The sequence below is a fragment of the Lactuca virosa genome, chromosome 1, assembly GCF_052849685.1.
Source record: "Lactuca virosa cultivar CGN04683 chromosome 1, Lactuca_virosa_CGN04683_v6, whole genome shotgun sequence".
Lineage (NCBI taxonomy): Eukaryota > Viridiplantae > Streptophyta > Magnoliopsida > Asterales > Asteraceae > Lactuca > Lactuca virosa.
In genome coordinates this window covers 133,624,812-133,642,728 of record NC_136426.1, presented here as the reverse complement: position 1 = coordinate 133,642,728, position 17,917 = coordinate 133,624,812, and the positions used below count along the sequence as shown (strand labels likewise).

Here is a 17,917-nt window from a genome sequence, read left to right as displayed (position 1 = left end):
TTTTGGACTACATTTTTGGGATGTTTCAGATGCCAAGATGAGAGCTTTTTACCTTCAATAGATTGCAAAAGATGAGAAACTTTTGGATCTACAAGCCCCACTCCAACTGATGATCCTTCAACAACCTTCAATCTCTTCAAATGGCACAAAACACTCCAAGATTCCTCACAAAAGCTTAAGAACTCCAAGATGGTGGCTAAGGGTCGAATATTAGGGTTTAGGAGGCTTGGAGGTTGATAAGGAACAAGGCTCAAGAATAAATGAGGATTAAATAGGGTCAAGACCCTAAAAATTAGGGTTTCCATCTGAAGGGAGTACGCCCCGCGTACCCCTTAGTACGCCTGGCGTACTCGAGAGACCTCTACAATCCACCCAGCCACTACGCCCCGCGTAGTCGACCAAGCTCCAAAGCACATAAACTTCTATCGACCATAACTCCATCCTAACTCCGTTTCCAACGAACTTTATATCCATGGAAAGGTGACGAGAAGCCCTGCACTTCTATCAACTCGCCCTCGCCTTAAGAATCCCGAACAAAAACCCAAAATTCATAAATGCCCGGACTGCCAAATTACGATTATACCATTGGGCTCCGAAACACAAACGAACACTCGGATTACTTAATCTATAACACCCACATCCAAAAAAAGCCAATTCCCTTCTTCCCCAAGGCCCTAAGCCTTATGATAACCGATAACCGGGCCACGGACCCGAATAATGAAACGATTTGAAACCGAATGTTACAACTGCCTTCCAGATAATCTTCGTCTGAGTCTTCTTTATTAATTCCATTTTGAGCATCATTTTCAGTTTGAGCATCATCTACTGCCTCGTCAACATCTTCTTCGCATAGAGTATTGAGAAATTTGTCTTTGCATTGGGAAACTTGTTTCTTTTTGAAGTACGCATCCAGCTCCACATCTATTGTATCAAAATCATGGATGTCCTCCATGATTTCAACAGCACGGGGGTAAAAACCCTAATTTACTGAGGTTGAGGGAGAATGTGAAACGAGAGAGGTAAATGAGGGTCTAAATGAGATCGATTGAACCCACGTAAGCAACTCCTTGCCGCATAAGCAATTTCAACCGGCTAAATGAGGGTCGCCGGTAAAAGAGGGTCCAATTGTTCAAGTTATCCGGTTTCCTGGGTTTTTTTGTTCAAAAAAAATGTTAGGATAAAAGTGTAACTTTTCCCAAAAGTTTGGGATTTTTTTAAAGATTTTCCTGGTTTTTATTTATAGAATTTTTTGGCAAAAATAGTTATAAGTTTTTTGATATATATATAAAATTACATAAAATGACATCTAAATAAAAGATACGTTATTTTTTAACAACAATTGGGTAATTTTTATAATAGCGCGTAAGCATTTCTTTAAACACTACTTAAAATAACTTTTGAATTAAAAACATTTTGTTCTAAAATAAATAAATAAAAACTTTAACACATACTCCTAATGAATCTATTTCTTTAATACGAGCCTTTAAAATAATAAATAAATAAATAAATTTAAAAAAATAAAGAAAAAACTCAAACTCTTTGAAAGCTCTTAAAAATTCATTCTCAAACACAACTAAAGTCATCATGTCTTCTAAATTAAAAAGCTAGGTCCAAGATAGCAGTCGTCCATATATATTTTTAAAATATTTGCATTTTCTTCTCCCCCTATAAGCTAAAGCCAAGCAGTAAACGAAATAATAATAAACGTTTGTTGTAGAGCATCACTTATGCTCTTGTTCAAAGATCAATGACAATAAAGGATTAAACATTGATGTTTTAAGAAATAAAGTGAGTTGTTCATTCATAAAAGCTAGTACTCACCTCTATAGTACTTTAAGATATGCTTTTCTTGTAGTTTAAGACGTCTTTTGTGTTTTAGGACATCAAATTGAATTGCCCCTTTTATGACATGTGATTTTCAATGCAAGTCAAGTCAATATATGGTCTCATGCATGAAAAATAACATATGTATACAAAAAAAAATAGACCCCACACATAGCACAATCCACTTTATGATAACATATTAATAACAAATTCCATTGTTTAACCATAAATAGCTTGTTTTTTCTTTCAAGAGAAGTTGCTCAAAACACAACCATTTTTACTAAAAGAAAATCATTATTAAATAATTTATGCATGTTTCACACAAATTATATTAATTGCAACACCATGATTAACTTATGACTAGATGTTTTGTATTTTGGCAATGAAAAAACCCCATACACATAAGAAAAAATCCAATAAAAAAATAGAAAAATAAAGAGGATAATAATAGATAAAGCAATATAAGTAGCAAAGCAAAATGTATTTCCCCAACCTCTCTTTTCTTTAATATCTTCTTGTTCCCCATCTTACCCCTCCTAACCTATCTTACATTTTTTCATCATCATGTAATAATGTAAATAGTTCTATATTACAAAATCAAAAATTGTGGTGAAATTGTAACAACACACCACACCATAAAACAAGTTTTTCTTTTACACTCTCTCTTTCTCTCTCTCTCTCGCTCAGGTTAGCATAGCATCAAAGTGCATTTTAGCATTTTTAGCATTTTTAGCAAATATCAATAAACATTGCAGAAAAGCCACCAATGCATCATCATCATCATAATCTTCTTCTTTCCATTTTCCTTTATATATCTCATCAACTCAAACTCCTCACGGAAAAACTTTCCATTTCTTTTCTTCAATTCCGATTCCGATGACCCCCGCGAATGGAATTAGAAAGAATGAGACTGACTGACTGACTCCGGAATCATGAATTCCCACATTGAAATTGTTTGTTTTTCTTTTTGTGTTCTCATTGAAAATGAATTAGTAGGGAATAACATACGGCAAAGCACAAACATCAACAGATTCTATGTGCTTAGCTTCAGACCATACCTGCACATCCGCCATTGTCGCCGCCTCACGTGGCGGCAGTGGTGGTGGTGCCGCCGTGCTAACCAGCCATTCTTGGTCGTCAACACCACCCCACTCCTCCGGTTTCGGAACCGTGAGTATTTGGTTTAAGTATTTCGTATCGGGGTGTGGCGGTTTGACTGTTTCCGCCTTCTTTTTGGGCGGTGGAGGTGGTGGTGCTGCCGCCGCCTTGACGACAGGCGGTGGTTTAGGGCGGGAGACAGGTTGTTTTGCAGGAACTGGAATTGGAATCGAAATTGGAGGAGGTGGTGGCGGCGGCTTGGTGGCGGTGACTGGCGGTGATTGGGCGGTGACATGGTTTGTATTTGTAATTACAGGTGGTGGAGGTGATTTTATGGGGGAGGGTTTGTGGTGGAGATGATTGAAGGTGGGAATTGGTGGCTTTTTGGCGGGAAGAGAGGCTGAGAGTGGTGGGGAAGGTGGTGGTATGATGCCGTTGACTTTTTGACTTTTTCCACCACCCATTTTGAAATTATTTTGAGATGATGACCTTTCTCTTTCCCTTTGGTTATCTAAGAAACTTGAGCTTGGGTTTTGGTTTTGGGGCCTTCCATTTTCTGGGGAGATATTGGAAATGGGCCGGGCCATCTTATTGGGCCTGGGCTCGTTTTCTGTAATGGTAATTTAACTAAATAATAAGCAAAAAATGAGCAAAACTTTGAACAAAAGAAAGACGAATAGAAGAAAGAAAGAAAACTCACCATGAGAAACACCATTTGTCTCCATTTCTTTCCTTTTCTTCAAGATTCCTTCATGAAAACTATTTTCAAGAATATGTGAAGACAAATTATTAAGAGTAGCCATTGGTGAATCACTCTTCTTCATATGTTTATTCTTCTCCCTCTCTCTTTCATTTTTTTCTTTTGATTTCTCTTTTTTCTCCTTTTCATTATCTTTTTCCTTTCCTGCCCTTAGTTTATCCCTATCTTTGTGCTTCCTTTTATCTCCCCTTCTATCATCATTTTCTTGCACTTTCTCTTTCTGATCAAATCTCCTCTCGATCTTGTGATCCAAAGGCGGCTGTGGTGGTGGTGGTAGTGGTGGTTGTGGTGGTTGTGATGGTGGTGGTGGTGGTGTAGCAGTAGCACCATTGATCTTACTTCTTGCAATTGCATTTTGCATCTCAAGTTTGTTGTTATAACTACTTTTTCTACCTTCATTAAAAAACTGGTGGCTACCACTTCCCTTTTCCTCATCTCTAATCCTTCTATCCAATTCCTGAACAAATTTAAAATTCTCTGTATCCTTGTTTCGTGCCAAATCCCCATTTTGCCCCTGGAATTGTGTTGATGGTTGACAAGATGATTGTTGTTTCTTGTCATCTGAGGAATTAGTTCTATCTTTATTGGATTCACCATTTCGAAATTGAAGAGAGTGTTTCTTGTCTTGAATTTGTTGAATTTGTTCATTCTGCTTTTCCCCATTATACCCCTCATCTTGGGTACTGGTTTTACCCTTCTCTTTGTCCTTCTTTTTGTCCCGGTGTTTATCTTTCTTGTCTTTTTTCTCTTTATGTTTACTTTCGCTTCTGTCTTTTTCCCTTTTTTCTTTCCCTTCTTTTTTCTCTTTGTCTTTCTTGTCCTTTTTATGCTTCTTCTCTTTGCGTTTTTCCTGAAAAACACAAGTTCTGAAAAAGTCAAAGAATTGACTTTGACCTTAAATGGAAACAAGAAACAACACAAATAGTAATTGTTCATCACTGAATATATCGAGCACCATGTAACGAAAATATTCTCCATTTATTAACCAAAAAACCAAAAGGGTATTGATGTATTGATCACTAAGGGCAATTCATTCATATATAGTCCCTTTAAAGAAATTTTATATCTTATTTATTGTGTATGATCATAACTTCTCGACATTCAAAATAATCTTTTCTGATAAAACAACGTGTGTCATCTTCTTATAAAAGCATTAATTAAACCATAATGTATATACCTATTTGAAGAGAAAACACCTAAATTTTGACAAGTAAAGATGATAATCCATTATACTAAAAAGAATAAAAGAAAAAATCAAATTTACAAGTGGCTCTCACTTTTACTAAAATCTCTACTCTAATTTGAGAGAGAATAGTTAACTTCATGTGTTTTTCAAGAAGTTTCATCATTACTTCAAATGAGTTAACTTCATGGAAAAGTTAAAGCTTAACAACATTTGGAAGCATAAACCGCAACACAACAAAATTTAGAAAATTGACATGTTCTACAAGTGGTGACATCATCATCATCATCAATGTCTAAAACATGTGACAAGAAATAAGTTATGGAGTTTAAAAGTAAAAGGTAGCCAAAAAATTTCATACACATTTAAAACACAAGTGAATATTTGTCTTTATATGAACTGTAAATTTAAAAATGTCGCGAACGCAAGTAAAGTTATGCAATTTCCATATGTAAACACCATGATTGATACCCTGTTAGCCCTACTACTTACATCTAGGGAAAAATATTACTTCTAGGTCATATCTTCTATAATCATTAGTCAAGATATCTATAATAAAAGCCTCTCTGTAACAAATTTACAAATGGAAAAGGTGAATTAACAGACAAAAACGTGTTGCAACATGCTTAAAGGCACCAAGGGAAACAATCTTTGATAAGAATTTAAGCAATTTCAAAGAGATTTGAAGATTGTATAGGTCAACTTACCTTCTTCAGCAAGTCAAGATCGTCTGTTGTAGGTTTCTTTTCATATCCAGGTGGTGGAAATGGAAAGCACCGAGACATTGCACGAATTACACAAATGATAATGATCAGAGATAATGGTGAAGAAAAGCTTTTTTTCAAATACTTTCAAGAACAGCAGTCCCAAAGTGGAAAGGAACCAGCAACTATTATCCTCTCCATTAACCATGTCCTTGCACTCATTTCCAGATTCAATGTTCTTCTTCCATGAAACCCGCAGTTTCAAACTGCAAAACCACCCATAACCAAACTTAAGTTATAGCTTCAATAGTGATTGTAATCCAAATCAAAAGCTCCTTACTTAGTTACTACACCTAGAAAATCTAACAGCAGGGAAATGCTTAAGTTGTAAAGCCAAACATGAAAGGCACAAAAAATACAGAATGTGCAGAATTTGTGTAAACTATGGTAACCCGAGTGGTTGTTTCTGAAGGAAAAACAAAGCAATTCTTCTGCCTTGCTAGTTTTGTAGATACGAAAGCATCAGTGCTACTTCCCCATGGTGAATCCAGCTCTGATCACTGCCTATGCGATACTATGTGTGCCCTTGATAAGAAGATCAGAGATTTCTCAAAATCATGACTACCGATGTAGAAATGCACTCAAATGGAGGAAGGTCCTAACAAACCAAGTTAGAGTCCCCAATCACAAATCTCGATCGAAACCCTAATTCTCCAAAAACTCAATGTATCTCTCGAGTAATCGATCCGACCAAAAAACTAGAAAAAAAACCCTCGGAATTACACAATACCCTAAATCTTAATTCACTAAGAATCCAAATAAAGCTCCCATAGCAAAGTTCGAAATTTTCAATCGAATAAAGTGAAAATCACAACACGAAAAAATCCCCCGGAACTATCCCCTTTCTAAAGGCGCTTTATAGCACGAATCAAACAAAAAATTGTGATTTTTCAGACATCAAGAGAGAGAGAAAGAGAGAGACAGAGACGAAGTGATGATCGATTTAATTAGAATTGAATCTTCCAATACATATGATTAAATTTACCTTGTCCGCTACAAAGTGGACATTGTATATTGAATGAAGTAGAGACAATCGCATACAGAAAAACACTTTCTCTCTCTAAAATCTCAATCCCTTGTGTCAATCTGTCTCTGAAGTGTGTGAGTTTATGTGGTTTTTGTAATGGATTTCTTGAAAAGAACCTCAGGGAGTACGATTTTTGTTCGGAATTCAGACGCGAAAGAGGCAAAGATGAGGGCCGAAACCCACATATATAGAGAAGGTTTTTTAGAGAGAGAAAGGGGATGATTTCTTCTCTCACGCTCACAATCTGCCGTTTATGGGACTCTCCCAATCTTTATACCCCCACAAGCACACTAGAAAAGGGTCACCAATTCATGGGGTTAATTGCAATTTGTAAACCCTAAATTTTTCTAACCTATTTCTTTATTTTTGCTCTAAAATATACTAATAATGCTTATATATATTGTTCTATCAAAATTATTATAATTTAAAATTTTGAAGTTTTTATGACTAAAATAACTAAATTAAAAAAAAATTACAGACATAAAAAAAAATTGACTTTTAAAACAAATGTGAATTATCTTGTTTGGTAATATTTAATTATTTTCATTTTGAATATTTTTCTTAAATTTGTTGTAATAATTTTGAGAACACATATCCAAACATCCATGTATTTTTTCCAATGTTTTAAAAAATTGGTGTTTTAGTTGAATCGGTCCCAGTTATCGATCCCGACCCCGGTTTCTAAAACTTTTATGTATTGTTATATATATATATATATATATATATATATATATATATATATATATATATATATATATAGAGAGAGAGAGAGAGAGAGAGAAGGGTTATTTGGAAAACAAAAAAACCCTAAAAATTATAAAAATGCATAAAAAAAAATACCAAGACATCACAAAACTTTTTTTGAATTTTTTTATCAAAAAATCGCAGCATTTTTTACAATTTCGCTGAAAAAAAAATAAAAAATCAATTTTTTGTTTATAAAAAAAAAATTTCAAAATTTTTTTTCAGCGATTTTGACCTAAAAGTTGCGATTTTTTGATAAAAAAATTCAAAAAAAAGTTTTGTGATCTCTAAGTATTTTTTTTATGCATTTTAATGATTTTTAGGGTTTTTTGTTTTCCATAGAACCTAAACCTATATATATATATATATATATATATATATATATATATATATATATATATATATATATATATATATATATATATATCGGGGCGGAGCTTGAAAAATTAATTTGGGGGCCGAAAGTATAATTTTTTTGAGCAAATAAACACCAAAAATACCAAGAAGAAGAATTACAAACTTCTAATCATTGTTTTCAATAATTTATCTTTCTAATTAAACCAAAAAGCAAGAAAATCATCTAAACTTCCATTTTTTAATTCTTTTATTTTTATTAGAATAATAACATTTTTGTCAACTCAAAAACTTTATCAATTTGTTTATTGGGAAGGCAAGAAAATAGGAGAGTATTTGGTCAAAAAAACAAATAATAAGACCAGTCAAGTCAATATGAAGCCAAGAGTATGCTCTAACCTTTTTTTCTTCTTTTGAAACCTCAATTCCTAAATCATACTTGCTTTCTTCTTCTGCCCATCTCCTCTCACTCGCGGTCACACTTTCTTTTCTATTCTCTATTATTTCTTTTCTTTTCTTCTTCAAGCTATAATTTCTTCTTTATTCTCTATTATTTCTTTTCTTTTCTCTTTCTAGTTGCTCATACTACACAGGTGGTTTTAAAGTTTTTGCATACAGGTTTAAAAGATTGCATCTTGCTTGATTTGTATACAAGTTCTGGGTTTAGTGTTTCAAGTTGTTGGGTTTATTTTTTGGTGTAGAGTAAAGCGGTACAAATATGAAGGTTTTGAGATTAGGATTTTCATGCAAATGGGTTAATTGAACCAACAATTTAACTAACAATGTGTGTCCAAGAACAAGCAAATCAGTTATTTAAAGCAAGTAATTAAGTATAGCAAGAATAATTATATATTCATTATCAAGAATTGAAGATACAAATCAGTTAAACTTAATCAGAGGGGCTGAGGGAATGGAGATGATGGTCTGATGGAGAAGAGAGAAAAGAGGAATTGAGAGAACACTGAAGATACATGATCGATTCCAGTGCAGAGGTGAAGAGGTGGAGCTGTCAGCAGTAATTGAAGATAGCCGATTGGGAGATGTCGAGGTGGATAGGTGGTCCAGCGAACAACGAATGATAGAGCGACTGAGCGAGGGTTAGAAGTGTCGATGACTTTGGTTTAGAGAGCACGGGGCAGACCAAACATTTTTTATGGGTTTAATTTGGGTAAAATTTACTGGGCTATAACTAGTTCTAAGAAAAAATTCAATGTAGGTGGGGGGTGGTCCTGGCCCTAATGATCATCCGCCTCATTATATATATATATATATATATATATATATATATATATATATATATATATATAGAGAGAGAGAGAGAGAGAGAGAGAGAGACATTCAGGTTTTTTTGAGAACCAAAAGATTTGTGAGAACTTGCGAACTCATAATCAGCTCATTATTCTTCAACATCAAAAACATCAATCTTCTCCAAATGGTACGTCAGCCATATCTAGACTAAAAAAAAGATTTAACGATTTATTTTTGGTTTTTTTGTATGACTGCTGATGAGTACAATCAACAGTCATCAGCAGTCCATATGGTTGTTGATTGTGTACATCCGTAGTCCATATGACTGCTTATTATGCTCATCAGCAGTTTATATGACTATTGATTGTACATACATGCATATTTCGGGAAAAAAAATGTCAAATCTTTTTTTGAGCCTAGATATGGCTTAGACGCACCATTTAAAGAAGATTGGTGTTTTTTGTGTTGAAAAATGATGAGTTGATTATGAGTTCGCAAGTTCACACGTTTTTTTTAGTTCTCACTATAACTCAGCCATATGTGTATATATATATATATATATAACAATGAATTTGACATCTACAAGTTCAAATATTAAAAATACATATAACAAACTGTAGATCAATCTAAATACATCAAAAAAACACATAATCATAAATTTTACATCGGATCAGGCTCAATTTGTTTTGAAAAAGAGTTGTTTTAAGGGCCAAGTAAAATTCAATTATTCAAGTCCAATAAACCGATTCAAACAGTTTTTTATCGGTTCTATCACATCGGTTCAACCCGGTTTTGAAGAAATTGTCCGGTTTGATCCGATTTAGAAATTGGAATAGAACCTATGATAATTGAGTCGCTCATTGCACAGGTCCATTCCGAACCGTTATCGAAACATTTATTTTTACATTATAAATAGACAATCGTTTTTGTAACGACAAAGAAAGAAAATTGACTTTTAAAACATATATAAATTATGTTGTTTAGTAATTACTAATATTTAATTATTAATCTTGTTCTTAAATTTGTTGTAGTAACTATGAGAACATCATATCCAAACACCATGTACTTTTACATTTATAAATGCACGATCGTTCTTTCAACGATACAAATAGTGTTGGTTTGATAGAAAAATTGTAACATGTGATATGTTTTTTAAATAATTATACTTGTTAAAATATAAAAAGGGCTATGTAGCTATGAATATGATGACTAAAATGATTGTTCTAACATGTGTTGGAATGTTTGTTCTTCGTTTTATCATTTCATTTTGCATTTAAATCACAAGAAAAATGAATTCAATTTACAAAATGTTCACTTTTTTGTACGCGTAAATAAAAAAAGAGAAATTAAATATTCTCCTATATTTTCTTTCTATCATCTTTCTACCCATGTCAAATGATGATATGTGTCATATTTAATTTTCCTTAATAATACTAGTTGTGAGACACATGTATTACATGGGTTAACTTAAAAAAAAGTTAAATATAAAAGATCAAAATATTTGAGAACTTTGAATTTATAATAAAATAAGAAAAATAATGAATTATTATAATGAAAATGTCTTTTATCATTTAAATTTAAATAAATAATTTAAATAAATAAACAAAAGAAATTAATGAGCTTTAATTTTGGAAATTTTGAAATTAAAAGGTAAGTTCATTAATAAAATTATATCTATTTATTACTATATTTATTGTAATTATTACATTAAAATATTATGTGAAATTTAATAAAATAGAAAAACTCATAAAATGACATGTGAAAAAAAAACTAATCCAAATAACCACAAAATGACATTTGGCAAATTGAATAGAAGTAGAAAAAAAACATTCATTTATTACAGTAGATTTTCATCCACTTGTCATCATTTAATATTGGTAGGAGGATAAATAGGAGAAAATCGTAGGAGGATATTTAACTAATTGTGAGACTCATGTATTACATGAGTTTATTAAAAAAACAAAAAACAAACATCAAGATCTAACAATTTAAAAGTTTTGAATTTATAAGGAAAAAAAAATATATTTAATTATTAAAATTAAAGTGTTTATTTATCTTATAAATTTAAACTAATAATTTAAATTCATAAACATTTAAAATAATTGGATTCAATTTAGAAATTTAGAAATTATAAGGAAAATTGCATTAATGAATTGGATATGCATTTATTATTATATTTAGTATAATAAATATTATATAAAGTTTAATAAAATGAAAAAAAAAACATGAAATGACACATGGATATAATTTAATATAAATTTCCCATAAAATGACATGCGACATAATGCATAAGAGGATGACAAGTGACAAAATTAAATTTTATTTATTAGATTAGATTTTTCATCCACTTGTCATCATTTAATATTGATAGGAAGATAAATATGAGGAAATTATAGGAGGATATTTAACTAATTTTGAGACTCATATATTACATGAGTTTATTCAAAAAGAACAAAAAAAAAACAAACAAACAAACATGAAGATCTAACAATTTATAAATTTTGAATTTATAAGAAAAAAATATATATTTAATTATAAAAATTAAAGTGTTTATTTATCTTATAAATTTAAACTAATAGTTTAATAACATAAACAATTAAAATAATTGGATTCAATTTAGAAATTTAGAAATTATAAGAAAAATTGCATTAATGAATTGGATATGCATTTATTATTACATTTATTATAATTAAATACTATATGAAATTTAATAAAATAAAAAAAACCATGAAATCACACATGGATATAAATTAATATAAATTTTACCATAAAATGACATGTGACATGATGCATAAGAGGATGACAAGTGACAAAATTAATTTTTATTTATTAGAGTAGATTTTCATCCACTTGTCATCATTTAATATTGTTAAGAGGATAAATAGGAGGAAATTATAGGAGGATATTTAACTAATTGTGAGACTCGTATATTACATGAGTTTATTCAAAAAAAGAACAAAACAAAACAAACAAACATGAAGATCTAACAATTTAGAAAATTTGAATTTATAAGAAAAAAATATATATTCAATTATTAAAATTAAAGTGTTTATTTATCTTATAAATTTAAACTAATAATTTAAATACATAAACAATTAAAATAATTGGATTCAATTTAGAAATTATAAGGAAAGTTGCATTAATGAATTGGATATGCATTTATTATTACATTTATTATATTTAAATATTATATTTAATAAAATTAAAAAAACCATGAAATGACACATGGATATAATTTAATATAAATTTACCACAAAATGACATGTGACATAATGCATAAGAGGATGACAAGTGACAAAAAAAAATTATTTATTAGAGTAGATTTTCATCCACTTGTCATCATTTAATATTTGTAGGAGGATAAATAAGAGGGAATTGTAGGAGGATATTTAACTAATTGTGAAACTCGTATATTACATGAGTTTATTAAAAAAAACAAACAAACAAACAAACAAACATTAAGATCTAACAATTTGAATTTATAAGAAAAAAAAATATATTTAATTATTACAATTAAAGTGTTTATTTATCTTATAAAATTAAACTAATAATTTAAATACATAAACAATTAAAATAATTGGATTCAATTTAGAAATTTAGAAATTATAAGGAAAGTTGCATTAATAAATTGGATATGCATTTATTATTACATTTATTATATTTAAATATTATATGAAATTTAATAAAATGAAAAAAACCATGAAATGACACATGGATATAATTTAATATAAATTTACCACAAAATGACATGTGACATAATGCATAAGAGGATGACAAGTGACAAAATTAATTTTTATTTATTAAAGTAGATTTTCATCCACTTGTCATCATTTAATATTGGTAGGAAGATAAATATGAGGAAATTGTAGGAGGATATTTAACTAATTGTGAGACTCATATATTACATGAGTTTATTAAAAAAACAAACAAACAAACAAACAAACATTAAGATTTAATAATTTAGAAATTTTGAATTTATAAGAAAAAAAAAGTATATTTAATTATTAAAATTAAAGTGTTTATTTATCTTATAAATTTAAACTAATAATTTAAATACATAACCATTTAAAATAATTGGATTCAATTTAGAAGTTTAGAAATTATAAGGAAAGTTGCATTTATGAATTGGATATGCATTTATTATTACATTTATTATATTTAAATATTATATGAAATTTAATAAAATGAATAAAACCATGAAATGACACATGGATATAATTTAATATAAATTTACCACAAAATGACATTTGACATAATGCATAAAAAGATGAAAAGTGACAAAATTAATTTTTATTTATTAGAGTAGATTTTCATCCACTTGTCATCATTTAATATTTGTAGGAGGATAAATAAGAGGGAATTGTAGGAGGATATTTAACTAATTGTGAGACTCATATATTATATGAGTTTATTAAAAAAAAACAAACAAACATTAAGATCTAACAATTTAGAAATTTTGAATTTATAAGAAAAAAAGTATATTTAATTATTAAAATTAAAGTGTTTATTTATCTTATAAATTTAAACTAATAATTTAAATACATAAACAATTAAAATAATTGGATTCAATTTAGAAGTTTAGAAATTATAAGGAAAGTTGCATTAATGAATTGGATATGCATTTATTATTACATTTATTATATTTAAATATTATATGAAATTTAATAAAATGAAAAAAACCATGAAATGACACATGGATATAATTTAATATAAATTTACCACAAAATGACATGTGACATAATGCATAAGAGGATGACAAGTGACAAAATTAATTTTTATTTATTAGAGTAGATTTTGATCCACTTGTCATCATTTAATATTGGTAGGAAGATAAATTATAGGAGGATATTTAACTAATTGTGAGACTCATATATTAAATGAGTTTATTCAAAACAAACAAACAAACAAACAAACAAACATTAACATCTAATAATTTAGAAATTTTGAATTTATAAGCAAAAAAAGTATATTTAATTATTAAAATTAAAGTGTTTATTTATCTTATAAATTTAAACTAATAATTTAAATACATAACCATTTAAAATAATTGGATTCAATTTAGAAGTTTAGAAATTATACGGAAAGTTGCATTTATGAATTGGATATGCATTTATTATTACATTTATTATATTTAAATATTATATGAAATTTAATAAAATGAATAAAACCATGAAATGACACATGGATATAATTTAATATAAATTTACCACAAAATGACATTTGACATAATGCATAAAAGGATGACAAGTGACAAAATTAATTTTTATTTATTAGAGTAGATTTTCATCAACTTGTCATCATTTAATATTTGTAGGAGGATAAATAAGAGGGAATTATAGGATTATATTTAACTAATTGTGAAACTCGTATATTACATGAGTTTATTAAAAAAAAAAAGAAAAAAAAACAAACAAACATGAAGATCTAACAATTTAGAAATTTTGAATTTATAAAAAAAAATATTTTTAATTATTAAAATTAAAGTGTCTATTTATCTTATAACTTTAAACTAATAATTTAAATACATAAACAATTAAAATAATTGGATTCAATTTAGAAATTTAGAAACTATAAGGAAAGTTGTATTAATGAATTGGATATGCATTTATTATTACATTTATTATTTTTAAATATTATATGAAATTTAATAAAATGAAAAAAACCATGAAATGACACATGGATATAATTTAATATAAATTTACCACAAAATGACATGTGACATAATGCATAAGAGGATGACAAGTGACAAAATTAATTTTTATTTATTAGAGTAGATTTTCATCCACTTGTCATCATTTAATATTGGTAGAAGGATAAATATGATGAAATTGTAGGAGGATATTTAACTAATTGTGAGACTCATATATTACATGAGTTTATTTAAAAAACAAACAAACAAACAAACAAACAAACATGAAGATCTAACAATTTAGAAATTTTGAATTTATAAGAAAAAAAATATTTAATTATTAAAATTAAAGTGTTTATTTGTCTTATAAATTTAAACTAATAATTTAAATAAATAAAAAATTAAAATAATAGGATTCAATTTAGAAATTTAGAAATTATAAGGAAAGTTGCATTAATGAATTGGATATGCATTTATTATTACATTTATTATATTTAAATATTATATGAAATTTAATAAAATGAAAAAAACCATGAAATGACACATGGATATAATTTAATATAAATTTACCAAAAAAGGACATGTGACATAAGGCATAAGAGGATGACAAGTGGTAAAATTAATTTTTATTTATTAGAGTAGATTTTTCTAAAAAGAATAACGTTGTAATAGAATGATTTGTTAATAATCTCATACTGGATAACCAAAATATCTCTAAGTTTGCCTACATTAAAATTCATGTCAGTAGACAAGCTCAGACATATATAAGTCCCAAAACTAACACTCAACATGTCAAATGCTCAACATAAGGGTGGATGACAACGCGTTAACAGTGACAAGTAAAGCATGGACGCTTAATAATTGATAATTCCATTAATGGTCACATATATGTCATCCCAAACACATATGGTCATGGTAGTAGCTCATGCCTTCTACTTCTTTGCAATATTATTGATTCATCAAAACACATATCTTTTTGTTAGTACTAGTATCTAAAAACAGTAATATTCATGTTTTAGGGCTAGATTTTTGGTGAAAATAAAATTTTGAGAAAATAAATTTAAATAAGTAAATAAATAATGAAATTAATAACAAATAGATAATATTTTAGATTTTGACGCTTTAAATATTATTAGAAAGAAAATTAAAAGTTCAAGGTGAGAAATTATGTTGGATGGACCAACATCATCAATTTGTGAAAATTAAGATTTGACTAGTATTGACCCTTGTAGGACTAGGCATGTTATTAAAATGGTGGGGAAAGATTATATATGTAAATATAAGGTTGCTAGTAATATCTTTAGTCAAATAGTGGTCAATATGAGAAATAAGAAACTTGTGGGGTTACTGTGTAAATATACAAAAATATCACCTAGCTATTCACTTTCATGTTCCATCTTCTTCTTATTCATTCAAACGATTCAAGAGGGTGTGTGGAACTTTGAAGGTGGCAATTTTACCACTCCGATGTTGGATTGAAGCTTTAGTGTGGAAATTATCAAAAATCTATTTATTCTCCCATCTATTTCTACTTCTAAATTTTGAAGGTATAACTCTTCTCTAGTTTTTCATCTCTTATGTCTAAGATTTGTCTGATACTCCAAATTTCTAATTTTATGGTTGAATCTAGTGATTGATTAAGTTTTTATAACTGATTCTTTTCTTATAACATCACTCAAACAACAACTCTATTCATAGATGTGTGATTTGAGATTTGGTGGTGTTTTTGGGGTTTCTTAACCCTGTCTTTTATGGAATTCAAAATTCATGTTCCATTTTGTTTTATGAGGATTTTTATGGTCTAATTATGATAATGTCATTTATCTTATGCTATGTTAGTAAATCATGCTTTAAATGTCGGCATGTGGAAGTGTCGATAACCTACGTGTCGATTAAATTATAGTGGAGGTGATGTGATACTCACTATAACTCAAGTGTAACTTTGGGTCGGGGGCACGTGGTTTTTGGATGGTTGATTTAACATCCAAGTTTATGATCCCATTCGACCCTTTCGTGGACAAAGATTAGCATGGAAGGGATTTAAGATTGACATGGAGTATTGGTAGATTGTTCATGGTGATGAACATATCATGGAGATGCGACTACTACTTATGAGTGCTTAATGGAAATTAAGTATTGGAGTAACCCGCACTTAGATATCACTTCATGGAATCTGTCACGAGTGATTCAAAGATGATAATATAATATATTCTTTAAACGAAGATGTATGAGGCTTTAGTTATGCCGTCTGTGGTGTCTTGGTTTTCTCTAACATTGTCCGTAACTAGTAGCCATCAAGGGAATGTTTATGTATGACATGATGCGTAAACGGGGTATATACAGTCAAAGTTTATTTGTTCTTTCTGCCCTAACGCGACAAGTGATATACATGGGATGCTCGATGATTTGGTGTTTGTCACACCCCCAAACCTGAACGGCGGAAACATTCGGGGGCGGAGGACGTCATGTACAGTATCATAACAATTGAATAGTAAAGAAAGTACACACCACCATAACATATATTTGAAAAGTTTACATGATTGTATCTATTACATGTTTAAAAGTCAAATACAATATGATGATTTCAAAAGTTGATACTAACGCCAGAGCGTTAATCCCCAAAAGTAGTTGCTAACCTGGTTTAGCGATTTCTTGAGAATACAAGTTATTTCAAAGAAAAAGTGTCAAAATTTAAGTTGGTGAGCTCATAAGTAGTTATTTGAGTAAATGCATGCCATTCGAAAGTCTGCGTCTGTTTTCCAGAAAATCCGATATTTTCTTATAAAATGAGTTATGAATCGATGTTGTATAAAATGAATGTATTGAACCAGGAAAAACCTATATTTTCCTAAAACCGAGGAGCAGTCTCAAATGCCCAAGACTGTGACTTGTAAGTAAATATGTCATACTTAAAATAATGATGCATAGTTTTATTAGTAAACAAAACAATAAGAAGATTCTAATTTCACGTAAAAATAATTGTAATATTACTTTTCCCGGAAAAACATAATACCATAATAATTGTCTATCCTGTGAGTTTTCATAACCGTACTATGATGGATTTGCCTGCGGCGACGTTCTTCAGGCGTCGAAGCGTTATGATATTTGTCACCCCGCGGACTGTAGCCAGTCAGGGTGCGGGATCATCAGTCCCGTATAGATCTATACACACTTATCACGTTCTCACAACAGAGACTCTAGTTATGAAACAGGGCTTTCTAGTGGTACCTTGACAGGTATAGTGAAGACGAATGACTCACATATTCTCAATTAAGTCGCGTATTTT

The 17,917-nt window shown here is 29.5% G+C and overlaps 1 protein-coding gene across 2 annotated transcripts; it reads right to left on the bottom strand.

Annotated features, from left to right (window-relative positions):
• Positions 1-2,249: 2,249 nt before the first annotated feature.
• On the bottom strand, positions 2,250-6,914 carry LOC145158400 (myb-like protein X). 2 transcript variants are annotated; one of them, XM_079077306.1, is made up of 4 exons: positions 6,615-6,914; positions 5,573-5,835; positions 3,623-4,532; positions 2,250-3,532 (listed from the first exon to the last, which is right to left on the bottom strand). In XM_079077306.1, exons 2-4 carry the CDS (start codon positions 5,648-5,650, stop codon positions 2,814-2,816), a joined length of 1,707 nt encoding a protein of 568 aa, XP_078933432.1. In that variant the 5' UTR covers positions 5,651-5,835; positions 6,615-6,914; the 3' UTR covers positions 2,250-2,813. The 2 variants fall into 2 exon arrangements, with proteins under 2 accessions (XP_078933432.1, XP_078933436.1); XM_079077310.1 differs by having other exon boundaries at positions 5,573-6,914.
• Positions 6,915-17,917: the final 11,003 nt, after the last annotated feature.